The following is a 22,842-nucleotide window of genomic DNA, read 5'->3' as shown; positions in this document are numbered from 1 at the left end:
AGTCCAATCCGTCGCGACACTGTTCGACCTGGGGATATACAACCGCTTTCTAAGTGTAAGAGGAAAAAATAACGACTGGATCCTTTTGCTTTAACAGGGAAGCAGGTTACGTCTTAAGCTGCTTTATTCAATCTTTCATAATCATATTAACACGTATACATGTTTATCTTTCACCGGTTACCGCTTTTCACCGGCTAACAAACGTTAAACGTAATCGCTAGGCACAGGACGCGCCTGCATGTATCGGAAGTCTCTCGAACGTTATCGATGCTTCTATCCGTTGTCTCTTGTCACCGACGCTCATGTAATCTGATTGTATGAGCGATGCGAATTATCTAGAACTTTTTGGAAGACACGCGGGTACCAAGGATTATTCTGGCACCTTCGATGACTCATGTATAATACCCGACGCGTTTCGCCGCTGATCAGATTTCGCCGTTCGCCGTCTGTATTCGCCGCTTTCGTTGTGCTTCGAGCGTAGCTTGCTTTTGTGGGCCTGCAAGGGTTCGCCGTCAACGCGCCACGTCCACAGCTTGGCGAGCGGCCACGTGACATCGCCGACTACCTCGCCAGAGCCCAGTGGCAACCACGACGACCCTCAGGCTCGCCGTCACCTGGCCGCTACATCTCGACGCATCGCCGGCTGTATGCCGGCCCAACCCGGGGCCGATCTCCCAGCCCTTACCCGGGAAACTAAAGGCAGCAACCGATGGAGGTGCGGTTGCTGTACGACGCAATGCTGAAGATACTCCACCACCGACGAATCATCATGACGAGGTATCAGCATAGCGCCTGGCAAGAGCCTTGACGACAACACTTCGCCGCCGAAAGTAGACCTACCAACGCGACGTAGCAGCAGTGGAGCAAGCCGACGCAGCCGTGATCCGACGCCACGACTTAACCATAACGCCAGACGATGGTCTACCGATCTAGACGTGCGATTCGATGGTCATAATGTCACCGCTCTGGTCGACACAGGAGCAGACTATTCCGTCTGTAGTGGCGAGTTCGCCGCGAAGTTGAAGAAGGTGAAAATGGCCTGGCAAGGACCCGATATCCGGACAGCGGGAGGACACCTAATAACGCCGGCTGGAATCTGCACAGCGCGAGTCACGGTAAACAACCACACTTATCCGGCGAGCTTCTTAATCCCGCAGCACGGCTCCAGGGATGTTATCCTAGGCATGGACTTTCTAAACCAACACGGTGCAGGCATCGACTTAAGGTCCAAGTCGATAACGCTTTCAACGCACAATGCGATACCACCGGATACAAACATCAGTTACCATGCCTTGAATGTGCTAGAAGAACAAGTCACCGTTCCGCCTCGCTCCAGCGTAAGGATTTTCGTCGGTACCGAAGTGCATGCAGACATGGAGGGCGTCATCGAGGGCGATCATCACTTACTGCACGACCGTGAAATTTGCGTTGCTAGAGGCATAGCTGAGCTACGTGAAGGGAAAGCAAGAGTGATGCTCACGAACTTCAGCCACGAATACAAGCACATTAACAAAGGCACAACGGTCGCCTACATCGACGAAGTAGTACAAGCCAGCAGTGCTTTCGCCTTCACGGATTCTAGTGCACCTGCAACGACGACTGTAGTACCTGAACCAACTTTCGACGTCAATCAGAACCTTCCCAATCATAAGAAAGAACAGCTAAAAGCTCTGCTCCTGCAATACAAGGACTGCTTCTCGTCGTCGTCAAAAGTTCGACAAACCCCTGTCGCTAAGCAGCGCATCATAACCGACGAATATATCCGCCCACTCCGTCAGAGCCCGTACCGAGTTTCGGCGCGCGAACGTGAGGCCATAAGGCAACAAGTTGACGAAATGCTACGGGACGACATCATCTAGCCGTCCAAGAGTCCGAGGGCGTCCCCCTGGTGTTAGTAAAGAAGAAGGATTTAATTAACGCCAAGTTTCTGCGTCGATTATCGTCACCTCAATAAAATCACGAAGAAGGACGTATACCCTCTCCCACGTATTGACGACGCCTTGGATCGACTCTACAACGCAAAGTTTTTCGTCAATGGACCTCAAAACCGGCTACTGGCAAGTCGAAGTCGACGAGAGGGACCGGGAGAAGACTGCCTTTTTAACACCAGACGGACTGTTCGAGTTCAAAGTCATGCCGTTTGGTCTTTGCTCGGCACCTGCGACTTTCCAACGCATCATGGATAATGTACTGGCAGGCTTGAAGTGGCAGACTTGCCTCGTCTATTTGGACGACGTCGTTGTGTTTTCCTCAAGCTTCGACGAACACCTCCGGCGCCTTCAAACAGTTCTTCAAGTAATCAAGACCTCCAGACTCACGTTAAAGCCAGAAAAGTGCCGCTTTGCATACGAGGAGCTCTTGTTTTTGGGCCACGTCATCAACAAGTCTGGAGTGTGCCCTGACCCACAGAAAACTGCGGCCATCGCTGACTTTCCTCCGCCCACCGACAAGAAGGCAGTCCGTAGATTCCTTGGACTGCGCGCCTATTACAGGCGCTTCCTTAAGGATTTTTCACGGATTGCTGAGCCACTGACGTACCTCACGAAGGTCGACGTGGAGTTCAAGTGGGAGACGCCGCAAGTCGAAGCACTTGAAGAACTGAAGCGACGCCTGCAATCGCCGCCAATACTTGCACATTTCTACGAAACGCCGATACCGAAGTGCACACCGATGCAACCAGCGTATATAGGACTCAGCGCCGTGCTTGTGGAGAGGACTGATGGACTAGAAAGGGTTGTAAGTTACGCTAGCTGGTCGCTCTCGAAGGCGGAAACAAATTATTCCACAACCGAAAAGGAGTGCCTCGCCATCATCTGGGCTACTTCAAAGTTTCGCCCCTACCTCTAAGGCAGGCCCTTCAAAGTTGTGAGCGACCACCACGCCTTGTGTTGGCTAGCTGACTTGAAGGATCCTTCAGGTTGCCTCGCACGATGGAGTCTGAGACTTCAAGCATTCGACATCACCGTCGTTTACAAGTCCGGGCGAAAGCACTCTGACGCCGACTGCTTGTCTCGTGCCCCCGTCGAACCACCGCCACAGGACGACCAGGATGACGACACTTTGTCGGGACCCATCAGTCCTTGTCTACTTGTCTCGCGCCCCCGTCGAACCGCCGCCACAGGATGACCAGGATGACGACACTTCTTGGGACCCAACAACAGTGAGCTGACCGGAACTAAGGAGCCTTGTAGACTTCCTGGAAGGCTAGACCGTCATTGTGCCCAAGGTGATCAGGCGAGTATTGGCGTCGTTTTTCTTGCAAAACGACATTCTCTTAAAGACGAACTTCTGGCCTCTTCGAACCAACTACCTCCTCGTGGTACACTCAGCATTGCGTCCAGAGGTTCTGCAAGCTCTCTATGACGACCCAACGGCTGGACACCTCGGTTTTTCCCGCACGCTCACGAGGATACAAGAAAAATACTACTGGCCTCGCCTCTCAGCCGACGTCGCCCATTACGTAAGGACATGCCGAGACTGTCAGCGAGGCAAAACACCGCCGTCAAGGCCAGCCGGACTTCTACAGCCGATCGAGCTACCTCGCCGACCGTTCCAGCTGATCGGGATGGACTTACTTGGGCCTTTTCCGACGTCGACGTCCGGGAATAAATGGATCGTCGTAGCTACGGACTACCTCACCCGCTACGCCAAAACAAAAGCCTTGCCCAAAGGCAGCGCCGCTGAGATAGCCCGATTCTTCGTTGAGAACACCCTCCTGCGTCACGGTGCCGCAGAAGTCCATCACCGACAGAGGTACGGCCTTTACGGCAGAACTAACTCAAGCCATCCTGCGATACAGCCACACAAGTCATCGCCGGACCACCGCCTACCACCCGCAAACGAATGGCCTCACCGAGCGCCTAAATAAGACCATCGCCGACATGCTGGCAATGTGCGTCGACGTCGAACACAAGACGTGGGATGCCATCCTTCCGCACGTGACCTTCGCATACAACACGGCCGTGCAAGAAACGAAGCACGTGGCGCCGTTCAACCTGGTCTACGGAAGGAACCCGGCAACGACGCTTGATGCCATGCTACCGGACGTCACCGACGAAGAAAATCTCGACGTTGCCAGCTATTTGCAGCATGCCGAAGAAGGTCGACAGCTCGCCCGCCTGTGCATCAAGAACCAGCAGAGGACCGACAGCCGACACTACAATCTTCGACGATGCTACGTCGCGTACCAGCCCGGCGACCTTGTTTGGGTCTGGACTCCGATACGCCGACGAGGACTTAACGAGAAACTGTTACGTCGCTATTTCGGACTATACAAGATAATCCGACGTATTGGCGCACTGGACTGAGGTCGTGCCAGACGGCATTTCGCAATCACAGCGGCGCCGGGCACGACCTGAAGTCATCCACGTGGTGCGTCTTAAGCCTTTCTACGCCCGCTAAAGAATTTTGGTACTTTGTTACTTTGTTATTGTTTGTTGTTTTTTTCTCTCTCTCTGTACGCGTGGTTTTGTTTTCGCTTTCTTGTTTGTAACATCGGGACGATGCTTTTTAAGGGGAGGGTATTGACACGTATACATGTTTATCTTTCACCGGTGACCGCTTTTCACCGGCTAACAAATGTTAAACGTTATCGCTAGGCACAGGACGCGCCTGCATGTATCGGAAGTTTCTCGAACGTTATCGATGCTTCTATCCGTTGTCTCTTGTCACCGACGCTCATGTAATCTGATTGTATGAGCGACGCGAAGTATCTAGAACTTTCTGAAAGACATGCGGGTACCAGGGATTATTCTGGGGCCTTCAATGACTCATGTATAAAAGCCGACGCGTTTCGCCGCTGATCACATTTCGACGATCGCCGACTGTATTCGCCGCTTTCGTTCTGCTTCAAGTGTAGCTGGCTTTTGTGGGCACATGTTCGCCCAATAAAGAATCAGTTTCGTCATGCACAGTTTTACGACTGTTCACTTCAGCGTCACTACTACGTGATGGTATGGGAATCTACTGATCTGACTATCTGAAATAGAGCACTGCACGGGCCGGTTTTTCAAGTCCGGGCCTGACCCGAGCCCGAAGTACCATACTTTGGCCGGCCCGGTTCTGTTCGACCCATTAGGCTTTTTGCCTATACGAAGCGAGCTCGAGTTCTCGATTATTGTGAAGATACTGTCATGTGATCAACGGCCGCCGGGCGGTCTTCAAGCTGCATCAAAGCAGGTTTTTGCCCTGCATCCCTTCTTGCTGGTTACTTGATAATTTAACTGCGAGAGAAATAAGCATTTCATTACTAGCCGAACACGCACAGATTATTATGTGAATATTTGGTATGAAAACAAACCATACAATCGACAGTTAAGGAAATAGGGAGGGATCAGACTAGCAACCACCGGGAGTGGCAGAACCCCGGCTTACATTTAGGGATGAAGTTGTAGAAAAGCACATCGATTGATCACCATGCTCGTGCTTTAAAGAGTGTGGCAACATAATATTGCGAAGGCATAGGTGAACACTACCGTACCCGCCGCGGCCCGCCATTTAATCTCACTTTTGAATCTCATATAGTCATTCGGATACAGTGATGGAACTCGAGCCAATAATTTTGGCGCGAATGTAAATTTAGATACGCTGGTTACTGGCTTTCAGGAATACGATAATACACGGCCACTAGAAGCTTTTTTTTTCATTAAGCAGAAATTGTTGAGCCACAATGGCTAACGCTCATCATATTTTCACACGGAACATGTCATTTTTATTGCTTTATTCGGCTTCATTATAATTATGTCAATTGTTTAATCGACAATTTAGGCATCCTTGTTTAGAAATATATGCAAATTTAGACTCTGTCTAATTGTGTTTCAGTACAGTGCATCTACAACGTAGGCTTTCCTTGTTTTTGTTTTCCGCCCAGATTAAAGTACGATCTGCTTGCTTATTCACGTAAATTCGCAGACAACGCACCTAGTGCTACACAAACATATACAAGGCTGCGAACACGAGGGTCGAGCCACTTAACGAGTGCAAATAGCATTGAAAATAAAAATTTACTGAGGCAATAAAATGCTCTGCATTTCTATTTTGTTTTTCATATTCCCCTCCCCAATGTTGAGAAATTTTGCAGCATCCGCGTAGACTTAAAGCATTTGTCTAAGAACAATATACACTTGAAAGTCTCAGTTTAATTAGTTGGGCTAATTGTTAATTCACCTACGGCAGAATATTCAACTCGCTTGAAAATATAACGAAGAAAATTAATGGAAACGAGTAGGAAGTTGCCCTGTGCCTTAAGATACAAAAAAGTTGCAAATGAATTTTCAGAATTTATTTGCTACAATTTTCTCGAGGTACTCTAAGTAATTCTTGAAAACTTATTTAATTTTTGTTTTTCCTTTAAAATGATCGCACCGAAAATCTAGATATTTTGTGCAGCAACAAAATATTGCAGCCGACTCTGCCTCTAGGCACGTCTTCCGCTTTTGAAAAATGTAACGAGCTCTATCGAAACTCATCTCATTGATTCCCGTTAAGGATAGCTCGGATACCTGAAACAGTCTAATGAATGTTTTTGCAGCGAATCACACACCAATCCAATAGTTTTCCATTTCTTTAGTGCGACTGCAATGCATATATATTTCTAACTCTTTGTCAGGTTGATTCGAATCTGTGATGCCTAGCAACTCTTGAAGTGTGCCTTTCGCCGCTATTCCCACCCATCCAAATGTGTTTCCCCTTGTCGATAGGCGGCGCTGCTGTCGAAATCATACCGCTACCTCCATCAAACTTCGGGTCGTCCGTCACTTGCCTGAGCACGATGACCTCTAGGAATTCGAGGTGTTAATAGGCTGGGAACAATGTGGACATGAGTTCGTTAGTGTCGCGAATATGAAAGAATTCCTGCAGAACCCATGTTAAGATGACTATCGAAGTTAATGCGATCATTCACACAATCTAGCGATCTAAAAGCGACACACCGTGTTAGCTAAGACACCTTTATTTAGAATCCGTAGTGTTTCCCCTGATGTTTCAAGTGATTCGGCTATATGCTGCCATGCACTGTCCCCCTGATTGACCCGCTTTGTTGTGACCATCGCTCGCCAATGTTACCTCACGATGGTAGAACAAGAACCGCAGGCCGACGGTGCATGCAGTGACGACGATGGAATTACGAGGTAGGAATGATGTCGATAGAACGACGAAGGCATACAAGGACGACGGCATGACGACGATGAGATGATTCTGAAGTGATGGCGATAAATAATTGCGACGGAATACAATGCCATGACGCCGGTGTTCTAATCTCGATTGATTGACAATAATTGTACAATACTAGCGTAATGAAATAGAAATTATGCTGATGGAATCTGAGGTGGTATGACGACCAAAGCATTTAGTAATTTTTAGCCAACCAGACACGCTTCTGAATAACATACCAGCCTTCTCCCTTTCTTTTCTCCTATTCCTTCCCAAGACGCTTTACAAACATACCCTCGGCCGTTGAGCTCAGTACGCAGGTGCTCTAGCTCATTAGGCCACGATCACACGTTTACAAACGTATCTTGCCAACAAGTATATTATTCAAGCTCGAACTTAGGGGGAACGTTGACCTTGGGGGTTCCTATCGAAATACATGAGAAATCGGCAATAGTTTCTCAGAGCAACCGATGCACCAAATCTGATGAGTTATGTTGAATTTAGAAAAAAAAGTTAAAATGTAGTGATTGCAGAAAGGGATATTTTATTATAGGCTGTCTACTCTTTTTACGTAAAATTTTAAAGAATTGCCAAATTTCGAAAAAGAAACTTGACTTATAGAGCTATGTACCTCAGCAGCTAAAAATTATATCGGAATTCTGTAAATTGCACCTAATAATACATCCAAAGCGGATAGCAATCATATATCATACACCATCCTGAAATATACCACTATGTTGTGAATGTTGCATTTGCAAAACCCTTCCAAACATTACAACAAATTCACGAAAGTTTTAAGGTATAGCAAAAAAAATTGTTCGCTTTTGATGCTCCAACGGGTGCAGTTTATAGAAATGTCATATTTGTTTTTAATGGCTGAGTTGCGGATTTGGAAACTTCATGCTTCTATTTTTTTTCAAATTTACGAACATCCTGCGATTCTTTGAAAACATTACACTATATAAACGAAAATTCTATTTGCTGCAGTCTCTGCACTTTAACTTTCCCTCTTAATGCAACACACTTCATTCAAATCGGTTCAGCGGTTTTCTCATAAAAGCATTCCTGCATTTTACGTGTATTTGAGAATCCGGCATCGAAGATAGGCCCGAGCTAAAGCTTCCTCTTAAACAATGGATCACGCCAGTTCTATAGGAAACCCATGAAACAGAACCCTGACGTATATGCAAGACCGTGGCCACAGTGGTGCAGAAATAAAAAGTCTGCTCAAGGAAAAAATATATATATTAAACGGAAGCTTCGCGGGAGCCTTTATCTCGGCCAGACATCTCTCCAGAATGTGGACGAGCTTTCTGGCCAGGTGTCTAGCAAAACCGTCGATTCATTGTCAGTATAGAGCAAGTAGCTGGCCGTCTTCGAGATAAAGCTGATACACAAGTGCGCTCGTTTCCAAGCATCGAGGTGAAGCGACAGCTTCAGGGTGTGTTTCTTTTTATTGCGCTTTCTTTAGTTGTGCGTCATAGCATACGTCATAGCGGGAATTTCAAATTCTTTAAGGTCGATACGCCACGTGGTGGCGCAAAAAGGAAACTGTACGAAATGTCCCTAATTCCTGGTATTGAAGCTAAGCTTGAACACCCGTATTTATATCGCGTATTTGCATTACGAGTTTTTCTTAGTATAAAGAACACAATGGTGAAAGACAACCATCCAAACATACCCGGCCGTACATCTCGAAGCCACACCGAAGCAAAGATATACACAGCGGGGACGCTGCGCCTGGAAGCACTTCTCTGAAACAAAAATTGAGTCTTTAAAGAAAGAGTCCTCGGAGGGAAAAAAATACAGCACATCTTCGCACACAGGTATAATATGCCTCGCAATAATATGGTTGATGATGTATGCAATACCTCGGAGCTCCAGTCATTTTCTCAATGAGTTGAGAAAGAAAGGTTAACGTTCATTCTAAGCGGGGACGTGAAAGCAATGAGTTAGTTTATTGAACGTGAACGTTACATTGAAGTAGTTAACATTTCAACTCTATGCCATAATACGAAGTAGGTGCGGACATAAATCACTAGCTTAATGACAGCAGCGCACTTCGTTTATTGAATATCTCTCCGTCCGTGATAGTATTCTTCCTAGTGAGTGTCAACCCGTTGTCGAACTTCGAAAACGTTGGCGAAGCTGGCGAATTTATGCGGCATCAGGCATCCTGCATGACCTGCGCTTAATTGCGCTTCCGACTTGCGCGAACACAGGACGCCGTCTTTACTGGAATATTAGATTGGAGAAGCTTCTCCAGCAAAATGTTCCACTGTTTTCGGACGCCTCCACTGCCTCTCTGTCGACAACTTGACGTAGATATTCCAACTGTCACTGTGTTCGCCATATCTTTAAATGACCGAGTTCTGGAGTTTGTCTGGTTAATAAGGCGGCAGTATTTCTGTCTCCATCTTAGCCAAGTTGTAGCTGATATTCGTTATAAGCTCTCAAACGGGCACACAGGTATTCCTTTGATTGACAGTTGAGCTTAAACGTCACAAGGCAACACGCGGCCATGAGGAACGTCGTAGTCGAGGACTCTAGAATATTGACCGTTAGAGTTAGTTATTGGGAACGAGCACTCTTAACGCGGATGAGCGTATTGAGTTCCACCCACGTTAGGATACTGTCACCGGCATTAGTTATTGAACCTGCGACTTCGTGCCCAGAAGTGGAATGGCACTGCGCCTCCGCGCCTGCTTAAAGCAATTAATGTAGTTTGTTGCTTTCCCTACACTATGAATAACTTTAAACCACTTAAAAAGGCATGGCTTGTAAGATCGAAGACTCAGATGCAAAGAAGCAACTAGTATAGATATCTGCTTAAACAGTGTGCCTAAACTGTCATTCTTAGCACGAATATTCGCTTGCACAACAATAGAGTGCAAATTTTATGAACTGCGCACACTTACGATACATTTGCCTTGGTCAAAACTTCCTTGGCTGACTTTATACCTTCGTCGAATTCATGGAGCATCTCGCAGTCACTCTCTCTGAAGAATGTTGTGACAGGGCGGCACTGAAATGAAGACCATGCGTTAGTGCGGCTTCAAATGAAGACATATAAACGTTATTTCTTACCTGCAGCATGAAGAACTTTCCATCTAAGAGTGCCCACTCTATGTCTTGCGGTGTTGTGTAGGTCTTTTCAACCTATGTGCACAAAAAGGTAAAAGCAAAAATAAGCATTACATCTAGGATGTTATTTAGAATACTCTATGCATCTGCATCACAAAGCATTCGCGACACGTTATGGTGCCTCCTCTTCGACGTCTTCATTTCAGTCAACTTGCAGGACCTGCCAATTCCACGCGCATGAGATGATAATCTAGCAAATTCGCTTTTCCATACTCCAGGGCGATACTCACCGAACTTAGTACCTCCTGTGGTACAAGCGTGTGCCAGGCAGTATAATGCCTAATGGATATACACGTGCTTAGCTTCCCTGTTCACATGAAAAACATTTCATGACATCCAGTGCTGTTCAGGAATGCTCCCACCCATTGGAGTGGTTGACATATCAGCATGCGCTGTGCCAGTAGAAGATATTTCATCTCCGTAGGTTCTTCGAGATTCCACGGGACAGTGCCAATAAATATATTCTGCGCCAGCCGCAGTATTTATACTGTTTGTACTCTCGTGCCAGTGTTTTGGTTCGTTTAGGGAGTAATACCCATTTATTCTGCCTTTCACCAACTATTTACAGCATTACGTCCCTCAAGAGTTTTTTACCTGTGTACCAATAGCAGCCAAAGTCTGAACGTCGTGTTCTGAGATGCAGGCACACGTGGCTTTTTCCGCACTCAGGGAGACAGTGGCCACACCACCGCCCTCTGCAAGTAAATGATAGTCACATGGCTCACAATCTTCATAAATATAGTTCAATACATGTTAAGGCTTGTTAATATGGTAATCACGCTTCTTTTATGAGCAAGAGACTACTGTCGGCGTATAAAGCAGCCCTTAGGTTTAGATTCCCGCGTGGTTTTCTGCGATCACACAAGGCGCTAAATTATTTGCGACACGCGGAGGCTGTCTCCCTTGGGTGGTCGGTACGCTATTTAGGCACTTATAAGCTCCAAGACTATTTTCACACTTAAGCCTCCGAACTCCTTGCAGACCATGAAACAAAAATGGCACCTGACTAATCTGTATGTCAGACGTGGTGCATTATGTAACCTCTGTCACTCTCATATAGTGCTGCGCTGTGCAGTACGAAATTTGCCCCACGCTCCCGAATTGTGGAAATTGTCAAATTTTGTAGGAAACCTGCTACACGATTAAGCATTAGCGTTGATCATGTTGTGTTTCGTCCGGGGGTCTTTCTCAATTGCAGAAGTCTTTCTCTCCTAGTTCATTGCACGCCATTGAAATCATAACTACCGTTTTTGTTTTGCACATTGAAATTCATTGCTATGTGCGCTCACTGCGAAAAATGTGTAGAGGTCTTTACGTTTACAAATCACACATTTAAAAAAGGGCAGTGCTGTATACTCACCTGATGAGGTAGTGTACACTGACTTTTGCCCAATTTGGCTTGACTCAATGATAGGCCTCTGGGGTCCTCTCTTCTTCAGCATGAAAGTATCAGGCTCCGCAGAGGCAGAGACAACTGACTGCGCATTTGGTTGTCCAACAAGCGAAGATAAGAATCAAAGTTGAGCGTAAAATGAAAGACATGGGCCGTAAAACTTGCACCAATTTTTTTTTCTCACTTGGATGTCACAGCGAGAGTTGACAAATTGGCGAAGGAATTGTGCAGCTCACTCTATCACTACCTCTATCTGCTCTTCCACACTTGCAGAATATGTAATGAATGCAAGTACCTTAAAAAATTCTGCCGCTAAGCAATACTGTTTCCTTAGACTTTGATGCCACGTGCAGAAGCAAAATGAAAACTTTTTAATAAGCAATTACCAATTTATGAAGTTTGTTTTTCTCAGAATCATGGGGACATAACCAGAAAGCAACGCTGAATGTATATTTACAGATTGTCTTTTGGTTTCGAAATAAAGAGACATCGTTACTTTTAAGTATGCTTGTAAGCACATCGACATACACCCGATCACAGCTCAAGGCAGCAAATACATCACGATGGTCCTAACTTCAGTACCGCTGTGAAATTTTGTATAACCCGTCTTGCTTGAAATCATAGGCGGAAGTGCTAGCGTCACAGATCAAAAAAAGGTAAATTTCATGGATATGTATTCCATAACTCTATATTTGCCTTTCACTTCGGCGAAAATAGGTACTTCGCTTCTTACCTCTCCAATACCGTAGTTGGCGGTCACTGTGATGTACCCTGGGTTTCCCGTGAGTGGATCACAGGTGAACATTACACCAGCATTGTCAGCATTGACGAGCTCTTGCACTACTACTGCCATGGGGACGTCCAAAGGCTGCCCATATTGTCTGCGGAGTCACAAGTAACCGTCTTCCTTTTACAGGTAATGTTCAGTAATTTCTTTCGTTCAACGCACATCCCAATTGAACTGACAGGCTCTAATTGGACTGACGGGCACAAACTGACAGGCACAAAAACTGACAGGCACAAAACTTACAGCCACCAAAAACGGCGCACCTCTGTTGTCGCAGCATCCAAAAACGCCCAAAAATTATATACTGAGTAACATAGTGTATGGTTCATTGTGCATTTTCCCAACGATATATCGGGTGTGGATAACACCTGTGGAGACGCAGGCGTCATCCCTTCTTTTTAAATGCGAAGCATTTCTTGCCGGCGGCTCTATCGGTCGCTCCCGCGTCCCACACCCCCACAGCGCATGCGCGTCCCCTCCCCCTCTCTCTCCTCTCCTACGCTCCCCCCTTTCTCTCCTCTAGGAATCCGGAGCGGCACGCTCGACAGGTGGTGCGACAGCTGCGTACTCCGCTGGGGGCGCCACAGTAGTTCCGTGGTATGAAAATGATGGAGCGCGCGCGCCTTTTTCTTTCTCCTGTGCAGCGCCGCGATGAGCGCTCGGGCCGCCGCCGCGAAACCGTCTCCCGCTTCAAGTTAACCACCTCCCCGCTGCTTCGCATCCAAACATGGTTCCCTTTAGCGGGAGTTCGAGTAACTTTTTTCCAACATGCTCCCATAGAGTAAGCCAACAGAATCAGCACTCAGGTCTTTCGTATTTTGTGATAGTGTATTGTAACTTGAAGTTTGTTTGTTGCAATGTTAAACTACGTTCCTCGCCAAAACCAAGAAAGCTACAACAAAGTTCTTTAAATGCGTATGTGATTAGACTGCAGTACCTTGCCCAAACTGCTACAACATTTTTTTGAGTTTCGAAGATCTTTTGAAATATATACAGGGTGTTTCAGCGAACACTTTCAAAATTTATTTTAAGTTACCTGTGGCAGATAGCCCAATTCTAGTTATTGAGCTGGTCTACTCGAAGAGGCGGACATTACTTGCACCGCAAATTGAAATGCATAATCAAATAATCAACAAAAATTCCCTAATTAAGTTTTTAACTAATTACCTGATGGCTCATATTGCAATTTACAATTGTAGCCGTGGAGTACGCAAGGCGGATCTACTTAGAAATAATTCTCCGGATGGCACCAGTTTCGAGATAATTGTTCCCGAACTTTGCGGAGAAATGCATTGGCGTTCCAGTTAATTTCTGGCTTCAATGCATAAAGCGACGTTTTGTTAAGCAACTAACTGGAACGCCAATGCATTTCTCCGCAAAGTTCGGGAAGAATTATCTCGGAACTGGTGCCATCCGGAGAATTCGTTCCAAGTGGATCCGCCTTGCGAACTCCACGGCTTCAATTTGTAAATTGCAATATGGGTCATAAGGTAATTAGTTAAAGACGTAGTGAACTTTTGTTAGTTATTCAATTCTGCATTTCAATTCCTTGTGCAAGAAATGCCCGCCTCTTCCAGTTGACCAGCTCATGAACTAGAATTGTGCTATCTGCCACAGGCAACCTTGAAGAATTTTTGGAAATTTTCACTGAAACACCCTATATGTATAAATATATAATTTCGCCCCTGAAGTCACGCTGGTGCATTGCTGAGAAGTGCGTTTGACGGCCGAGGGCGAATGCCGAGAACTGAAGGAAATGCTCTTCTGAAACATAGTATTGAATATCTCGGCGATCACTAATAAAAACGCCAAACATATTGGCATTTCTTTGTTGGTACAATGATAACCTACCTTTTATAGTTCACATTTGTGAAACTGAACTGCGATGCCCAGCATTTCACCACAGCGCTGACGACCTTGAAAAATAAAAAATACGGCGAATAAGCAACGAGTATCAAATTTGTAAGGTGTGTAAAACGGATTTTTATTACATTTTCTTGGCCCCGAACGCCGAGAAGCGTTGTCATTTGACCTGCGGCTGACATGTCCTCGGAGTCTTCACCTGAACATACGCACACATATCCTCGGTTTAAACGCGTGAAACTAGAGTGAAACATCTTCATTTTGTCGCGTGTTCAAAGGCTTACCTAACGCTGAAGATCTAACAGCAAACAGTGTGTCCTTGTCAAACTTCGATAAGTGGTGACGAATTGTTTCTTCAACATCTGCAGGCATTTTGAAATTTTCCAGAGCATTTACCAATCTGCACAAACGGAATGTAACACAGAAATGGAGTAATCGGCCCAATACAGCTTACCAAACAATGCATCTGTTCAAGGCGTTCGACATTTTTTCAACGTGGCCTACGTGGTTGTTCAGCATTGGATTTCAGGTAGCTGAAGTATTTACTTCTACCGTAGCAGTTACACTTCCGCTTCTCACACTTATGGTTGCATTGAAGCACTTAAAACAGATTCCTCGGACGATCCAAACAGGAAATCAGGAGCGTTGACTTTTGAACAGAAATCATATGTACTACGTAGTTTATAGCCAGCAATGACCAAATGTAGAAGTTCGGAGCTGAAGTGTTTTAGAGAAGTATACGAAAGAAGTTTTCAGGAAATAAAAATTGGCTGTGGTTTAGCTCTGGATAAACCTAGTCGAGTAGCGATAGCTACAGACCGCCGGCTGCGCTTAGGCTTCACTTGTAGTTAGACATGTTGTTATTAAACTTAGCCTATAGTCGGGTACAACTTTAGAAGGCAGCGGCATTTGCCCCCTCAAAGGCGCACTAAAGACTTGCGTCATAAGCCGGACGTCCGGTGTCCCCGCCGACGGAGAACATGGCAGCCTGCGCTTCAAGCCGGGGCGAGTCGCGTCAGCGGGACTATTTCTTTAGTCGCGGAGGAAATCGGTTGCTGCGCTTCGGTTATCTGGGCGGGGCCTCTCCTGTCTTCTTAAGTTGTACCCGACTATAGTGGTTTCCCACTAGACTAAGAAAGGAGAGACGTTGTGGTCAACCAAAGGGTAAAACTGTATTTTTCACATCAATGAATATGCTTCTATATGACCCGTAAGCGGTGACCGCGCGGCGACCGCGACGAGGTAAGTTGCCGGAGAAATCGAGGCCCGTTGTGTGACGTCACACAGAGGACGCGGCGAGCGCCCAACGGCTAAAACCCCTTGATGTTGGAAAGTAGCGGAACTCTCTGATCTACGCCGCAACACCCTCGCAAGCGCTGTCAACCTCCTCTTTTGTCCCCCTCTTTCACGGAGTCAGCGCATCCGCTACGCTGAATGGCTGCGGCACGCGATACTACCGGTGACCCTTACGTCACGAAAAGGGCGCGAAACTTGCTTTCGCGCGTTTTTATTTCCTCCCACCCGCCATGCGCTTGCCAAGCGATGGTCGCCCTGTCGCTCCGAACGTGCGTTTCCTTGTTTCTCCGTCTTTCCGTAAGAAACTGAGCTTCGTTCTCCGTGAAAATGCCTTGCTGCTGCGCGTTTCAATGCAGCAGCAGGTGAGAGAACGGGCTAGCATTATTTTCTATTTCCCGAGGAGAACGGAATCTCGTTCGCCGGAAGCAGTGGCTCCATAACATCGGGAGAAAGGATTTCGCGCCTTCAAAGCACGTCATTCTTTTCGAGATGAATCTTACAGCTTTCCTTTTATTTGTAGGTGAAGTTGCATAGAGATTTTAATGCTCTTTGCATAGCCGGACTCTTTGTTGAGTGCAATGCAGAGCACCTATAACTGTGCATATAGTTTTTTTTTTTTTTTTGAGTGAGTCGCTTAACTTTTTTGTTGACTCTTCCCGCAGTCACAAAGCTTTCTTGTGTTCTCGCGCGTGCTTTCGTTTTCAAATGTATGCAATTTATAAGTTAATGCCTGTAACTCCTATTTCGTAATTGTGTGTGCGTGCGTGTCTGTATGTGTGTGCGTGCATGTGTGCGTGTATGTGTGTGTCTGTCTGTGTGTGCGTGTGTGAATATGTGTATGCGCGTGTGTCACAGACCCCGGTGAACGAGGCGCAGACGCCGGACCAAATTCCAAAGCCGACTTATCAGCTTCCGAAAATAATCCCACTAAAGCAAGGACAATTAAGAGTGGGCCCTCTGGTGCGCCAGCGAACGCCGGTTGGTGTCCAAAGACTGAGTCAGAGCCCAGAGTTGTCAAAACACAATAAAATATATTCTTCACACAAGGCAGTTACACACACAATTGCACACTTAGGCTAGACACAACACAATACAAATCAGATGGGTGTTAACAAACACAAGAAGATAATTAACGACAAGCACTAAGAGTCCAACACGTAAAGTACAAAATAAATAGGAACACTAAGTGTCCAATCGTATTCACCGTGCTGGTTGGTCTTGGAGTCAGACGATCTCGGCGTAGCTCGAGCAAATCTCGAAGAAAGAACTTCTTCCGGAAATGCAGACGCTCGATGAACTCGTCGACTAGCTTGCCGGGGAGTCCCCTTCTTCCGCAGACGCTCGGTCTTCACGTTACATCACTTCACCGGTGCGGACTGCACTCCTGAATTCCTGAATTCCTGGATTTCCACTAAACTATTCTCGCACGGCGGTTATATAGCTTCCACAGGCGTTCTCGAACATTCTTATCGGTGTCGTGATCTCGTAGCATGGCCAAAGCTTGGGAAGTTTCTACTCTTTTCTCGTACCTTCGACCACTGCAGTCGGAACATTCTCGAGGGGGGGGGGGGGTGATGACTCATGCTGTTGGAGCGCGTTCACGCTGTAGTTATGTCTGTCGACTCGCCGGGTGAGAAGGTGTCTCGGCGCGCGCGTGGGCTCTCTCTCCCTCTCCGGTTAACGTCGCTCCGTCGAGTCTCTTCCAGACGTTTCGGCGCCGTTGTTAGCGTTGCTGTTTGAGGCGTATGCGCTGTCCGCCTCTGTTGAAGTTGCCGCGGGGCCGGCGTGTTCTTTCGCTGGCTTGCGTGATACGCGGCGCGCGCTTGGATTACGCGCTCTGTTGTGACAGCGTGTCTGTGTGTGCGCGCGCCAAGGAGAAATACTTCGTAGTTAAGGTGGTACTTTTTTTCTAACCACCCATCGGTCCGGTCCGCAACCTTCGGCGCCATCTAGATCATTCTGTAGTTCAGTTGCGTCAGATACGAAATACTGGTAACGATTTTCAATCATGCGAAAAAGCGCGACTAAGTATCATTTTGTTGAAATACACCAAGCAATTATCTTCTTTCCTGCATATAGGCATATGAACTTAAGTTGGTTAAGCGAAAGTATAAAAATAAGTCAATTGACAACCGCTCATTTATATCTTGGCAGCCGCCGTGAAGTAAAAAGCGATACGCACGGAGGCGAAGTTACGTATCTGGCGTGTATTATTCGCGCATGCTCATAAAGTACAAGCCACGCTCTTCTGATAATCTCCTTCAATTCTGATAAACTTGACATCTTGAAGTCTGTAAGTTAATTATTAAGTAAGTTGATTAGTCTGTAAGTGCCATAGTCCTAGAAGTTTTCGTGTGCGCAATCAGCCTTCTTTTTTTTTTGAGAGAGAGAGAGACTTAGGGTACTCCCGGAGGTAATGTAATGCAATTTCTCGTCGTTTCATAGTGACGGAATACAGGCGCGTGTCTAAAGTTCTATGTTGGCTGTTTCGCAAACGCAGCACGTATTTCGCACAGTGGCATTGGTACAAAGGCTTTTGGCCCACTCATTTTGGCGAATTCACTTTAAGTAAACTATCACATTTCTTCTTGGTTACCTTCCCTGCGCCTTTAGAGAGCCAGGATTACGAACCAAATTCTCGTTTATACTCTACGCGGCTTATACAGTATGCGCCCAATACACCTCCGCGTTACGGACAACCCAAGTGGCGACGTAGATGCAAACAGCTCAACCAATGCTTGGTACTCATTTTTTCGCAGCGCTTCCGCTTGTATTTATCGAAGCGTCCTCAAAAAAAAATTTTTTTAACTGTCACGTCGTTCTATGGCAAGCGTACTTTCATCATGACAGTTTCGCAAGGGATAAATTCCCATATTACGCTTCAAAGGGCCGAATAATCAAGCGCGCGCATTCATGCTATGGCGGCTGCAGCGAGCCAGAGGACGGTTCACCGTGCCATGCGCCCCGAGCCGCCCGGGGAGGGGAGAAATCCGAGAAGTATTGAGGAGGAAAGCGCGCGCGCGGAGGAGAGTGTCGCTACTTTCGCGATCAAGGGGTTTTACCAACGCGGCCGCGCGGCGACCGCGACGAGCCGAGTTGCTGGAGAATCGAGTGCCGTGGTATGACATCACAGTGCGGCCACGGATCTAAGTGCGGCGACGGCGAATAGGCGAAAACCTGGCGTAATGTAGCTGTCGCTACAAAAAGTGTCGATGCGTATGAGGGGCGCAATGACCACCTGGTCGTTATGGGATTAGTCCATTTCCGTGCGCTCAAAAAGCTGTGGTTCGTCTTTATTATTGGAAACGAGAGTAGGATGCTAACTAGCCCCGTTGCCATCGCGTGGCTCGTACCCAGTTCGCTCTCTGGCTACGCCCTACCTACTGTTGCTGCGTCTGTGACATCCACTCTATGACCCGAATAAACCCCCTTTACAATTATTATAGTTTACGTTTGCCAATACACTGTACATACCCGCAGCAGGCTTCTTTCAGGGCTGTCCGCCAGTTATCCCTGTAAAACATGCGCAACGGGAAATGGCAATTAAACGTTTGCGTAGCGTTATATAGAAATGCTAGAAGAGTTTTCTTACTTTTAACTACTTCCCAAATTGACTCTATCAAGCCAATGACGTATCTCTAAATCATAGAGCGCGTATGATTTCATAAGTTAATGTGGGATCACTGTCTCCAACTGCCGCGCGCTTCAATGTATTATTTTTTTATTATTGTGGGGTTTTACGTGCGAAAACCAATTCTGATTATGAGGCACGCCGTAGTGGAGTGCTCCGGATTAATTTTGACCACCTAGGGTTCTTTACCGTGCACAACGCCGCAAGCACCCGGGCCTTTTTGCATTTCGCATCCACCGAAATGCGGCCGCCGCGGCCAGGATTCGATCCCTCGACCTCCTGCCTTCAAAGAGCGCGTTTAGTGTAATAATGTTACTAAATCAATACTTTCCCCTTGTGCGCTTATTCTGTAAATTTGTAGTCGAGAACTATGAAGCAGGCTATGCTTTCATAGAGAAAATAGAGCGCTGAAGCTAGACACGCACAATTGGTGAGGTATCATTTCAAGGAGTCAAATTTGATTTCGAAAAACGGGCATCGAACGTCTCCAATTATCGGGACTTCAGCAACTCAAGTAATTTATATAGGACGCAAAAAACAGGCTCACCTGGCCATTGCAGTCTCCATTTCTTGCATCAATTTTCGAAATTCTACACTTGATGAAAAATGCTTGTAAGAATTGGTAGTGACAATAAATCCCCGGGGAACTGAAAACTAAATTAAGAAATGCTTGTGATCACATTCCCTAAACGCAAACATGTAACATTTCAAAAATATTTTTAAACAAAGCCTGAAGGCAGGAATAAAAATATATTCATCTCGAGCTTTAGACATTTCGTATGGGTTTTGTTATGTGATATTTCGCTTGTGTGCTGTTCCAGGCTGTCTGTGAAAACTTGAAAGTTTGATCAGTGAGAGGGCCGGATATTCTAATACTACAACCATGCAAAACAATAATATACAAGCAAAAACTGGTTACACAACAACTAAGCACAATGCAAACGTGTCTGATGTTTGCGGAGAAAGCCTTTGGTGAAAGCCCGTATTTAGACTGAGCGTGGAGCTCTTTTGCATCAAAAAATTACATTACGCGGCTTAAATATTTAATAGTGTAAACGCAACTTATTCAAAGCACTGCGTGCTTCTGATGAAAATTAAATACCGCGAATTTTTTCTTAGGCCAACTGCTCGTCATTTTAACCGTGCTTAGCTGTTCTTGGAATTGTCACGTGTAAATTGCTCCTCTTTCCGGCGAACCTTTTCAACTGAATATTACTGTTAAAAGGTCATCACTCGGCTCAAAGAGCGTCTATATTTAGTCAAAGTTCCTTGAACGTTGCTAGTTGTAATGCGAAAGAGCCGTGTCTGATCAGATGTCCCCCGCGTCACGAAGAGCCTTGTATACATTCTCTCTAAAGGCGAAAAAAGTGGCAACCGCATGGACGACGCCACGTTGCTACCTCTCATTTTGTACCGCCAAAAGCAATCACAATATGGTGCAACAACAACAACTTACATGTAGCACCTAAGTATGGACAATGTGTAAAGTTCATGCCGTACATATTGGAGAAAGATCCGATGGCCATTTATAAAATTTTGATGTACGATTTCCGGTGCGTGAAACGGTGCGTTAGCAGGCGCCTGAACTAGATGACGTCACCATGCAGAGGGAGGCTCGGGATCACGTCAATTGCGCGTACCGTCTGAATAGTATCTCATCGTCTGCGCCTGCGAGCTTGTACAGAATCAACATGGCGGCGCCCTTGCTGTTGCAGATTTCAGTGCATGGGAGCTATCTTTTCCTCTAGAGTTGTTCTCGAATGCAGGGGTGCACAAGCAATTTATCTGGTATGCGCGGCGAAACATGTATGAATAGCGGACAAACTCAGCCCTTGGGATTTGATTTGAGAACCAAAGGGTGTGCACGTATTTGCATGATTTGAGCTTGGCTTTTGTTTTGGGGCTCAAGTTCACCTAATAAAATTCCAGATCCTTAACTCGTACGTGTAGCAGTGTATTTGGTTCTTCACCGTCACTGAACGTGAAATCTGGTAGAAGAATTGAATATTGATTCATATACCTCTTGTAGTACTTCTTATGTGAGTTAAGAACCTAGTTTATTATTTGTGGGATATATGCCAACCAATAACAAGCAATACGCAAATCACAAAGATACCAATAAGTAAAGTCGTTGGTCTCCAAATCTAACCCTACAGCTCCCATTCGCAAGCAATCTAGACATATCTGACCATTCAATCCAGGAAAATTGCTGGTGCTGGGGTACATTTGAGAATGTGTCGCACTACTCACTATGTCTGCGTAATCAGGTCAGGCACACTTCCTTTGTTATACCATGTGTTTCTTACCTGCACAAAATGTATTTAAAGATTCCCTATTGTAGATAGCACATTTCTCATCATTGAGCTGAATCACTCAATCAGGCGGCCAGTACGCCTACGAGAAATCAAAATACTTAATTGAATAATTAACATAATCAGCACTTTAACGTTTCAATAATTTCTTTACGGCACATATTTAAATTTACGAGTTGTAGCCGATTAGCTTGCAAGGCATGTCTGCTTGGATCGAATTCTCAAAACTGCACCAGTCTCGAGGTAATAATTTTCAATGGGTCCGCGAAATGCACTGGCGTTTGACTTTAGTGTTTAAATTCCTAAAACAGCAACAGAGCTGAAATTCTGTCTAGTTGGGTAATCATGATCGTCAAATACCAATGTCTAAAAAACAAGGGACCATACCAGCGCTGTGTATGCCTCCTTACGTTCAGTCCCTTATTCGTCCCGAGCCGAAAACAGTGTTTTCTTAATAAACGGAAGTGTAACAGCGCATTTTAACCGCAAGTTTGTCGGTACATATTTCTAAAGTGGTGCGGCCCTCAGAATTCGTTAGAAGTCGATGTGCCTTGCAAGCTCACTAGCTGCAATTCGTATATTTAAATATGTACCGTAAGATAATTATTAAAACGTTAATTATTCTAATTATGCTAATTATTCAACTGGGTATTTTTGCTTCTCTTAAAGCAATGGCCGCATCATCAAATAATAAGCTCGAGGGTAACAATTGTGCTGTCGGCTCCAGGTGATATTGAATAATTTGGTGCTAGCTTAAAAAAACACCCTATAGAACTGGCGATAGCTATCAAGTAATTTCGGATAGAGATACGCGTGTTTAGCGCCCAGCAATAACTTGAAACAGTACTATTCCGATGAGAAAGGGTCATTGACAAAAAAAGCGAAACAATGCAGGTGTGACAACATTCCCAACATGGTATTTGCGACAATGTGCACTGAAAACTCTGGAAGGAGCAGTGTTATTGCTCACAGGCTGCGATAAATTAATCATTTTTGCTGCGAATAACACTCTTAGGACACTTGAGGCATGTTCTGGTGTCTCTCTATCTGTTCGTGTCCTTAACTGCTTTTGCCGCTAAATTGGCTCACCGGGTTTAACGGGTTATGGTCTAATGGGTCACGGTTTATTAGGTAGAGCATCATGCTGCTGTTCTGGGATTATCGAGTTATAAACTAACCGTCGGACCCAATTGAGCCGCTATATTGACGGACAATCTTGTCAGAATATATAGTATACACACGCGCCAGGCGCGGAATTCTAAGTGGC

General features: G+C 45.9%; 1 protein-coding gene across 1 annotated transcript in view; it reads right to left on the bottom strand.

Annotated features, from left to right (window-relative positions):
- The window catches only part of LOC119440184 (uncharacterized), a 149,615-nt gene that overhangs the window by 100,287 nt on the left and 26,486 nt on the right, over positions 1–22,842 (bottom strand). The window contains exons 10-15 of the mRNA XM_049662797.1: positions 19,811–19,917; positions 19,107–19,145; positions 14,621–14,736; positions 14,465–14,535; positions 14,325–14,389; positions 12,420–12,567 (exon numbers count right to left, since the gene is read on the bottom strand). Coding sequence (XP_049518754.1) covers positions 12,420–12,567; positions 14,325–14,389; positions 14,465–14,535; positions 14,621–14,736; positions 19,107–19,145; positions 19,811–19,917 — 546 coding nt within the window. The remainder of the gene's footprint in view (positions 1–12,419; positions 12,568–14,324; positions 14,390–14,464; positions 14,536–14,620; positions 14,737–19,106; positions 19,146–19,810; positions 19,918–22,842) is intronic.

The sequence above is a fragment of the Dermacentor silvarum genome, chromosome 2 (genome assembly GCF_013339745.2).
Source record: "Dermacentor silvarum isolate Dsil-2018 chromosome 2, BIME_Dsil_1.4, whole genome shotgun sequence".
Classification (NCBI taxonomy): Eukaryota; Metazoa; Arthropoda; class Arachnida; order Ixodida; family Ixodidae; genus Dermacentor; species Dermacentor silvarum.
The sequence above is the reverse complement of the archived record's forward strand: the minus strand, read 5'-3'. Positions and strand labels throughout refer to the sequence as shown.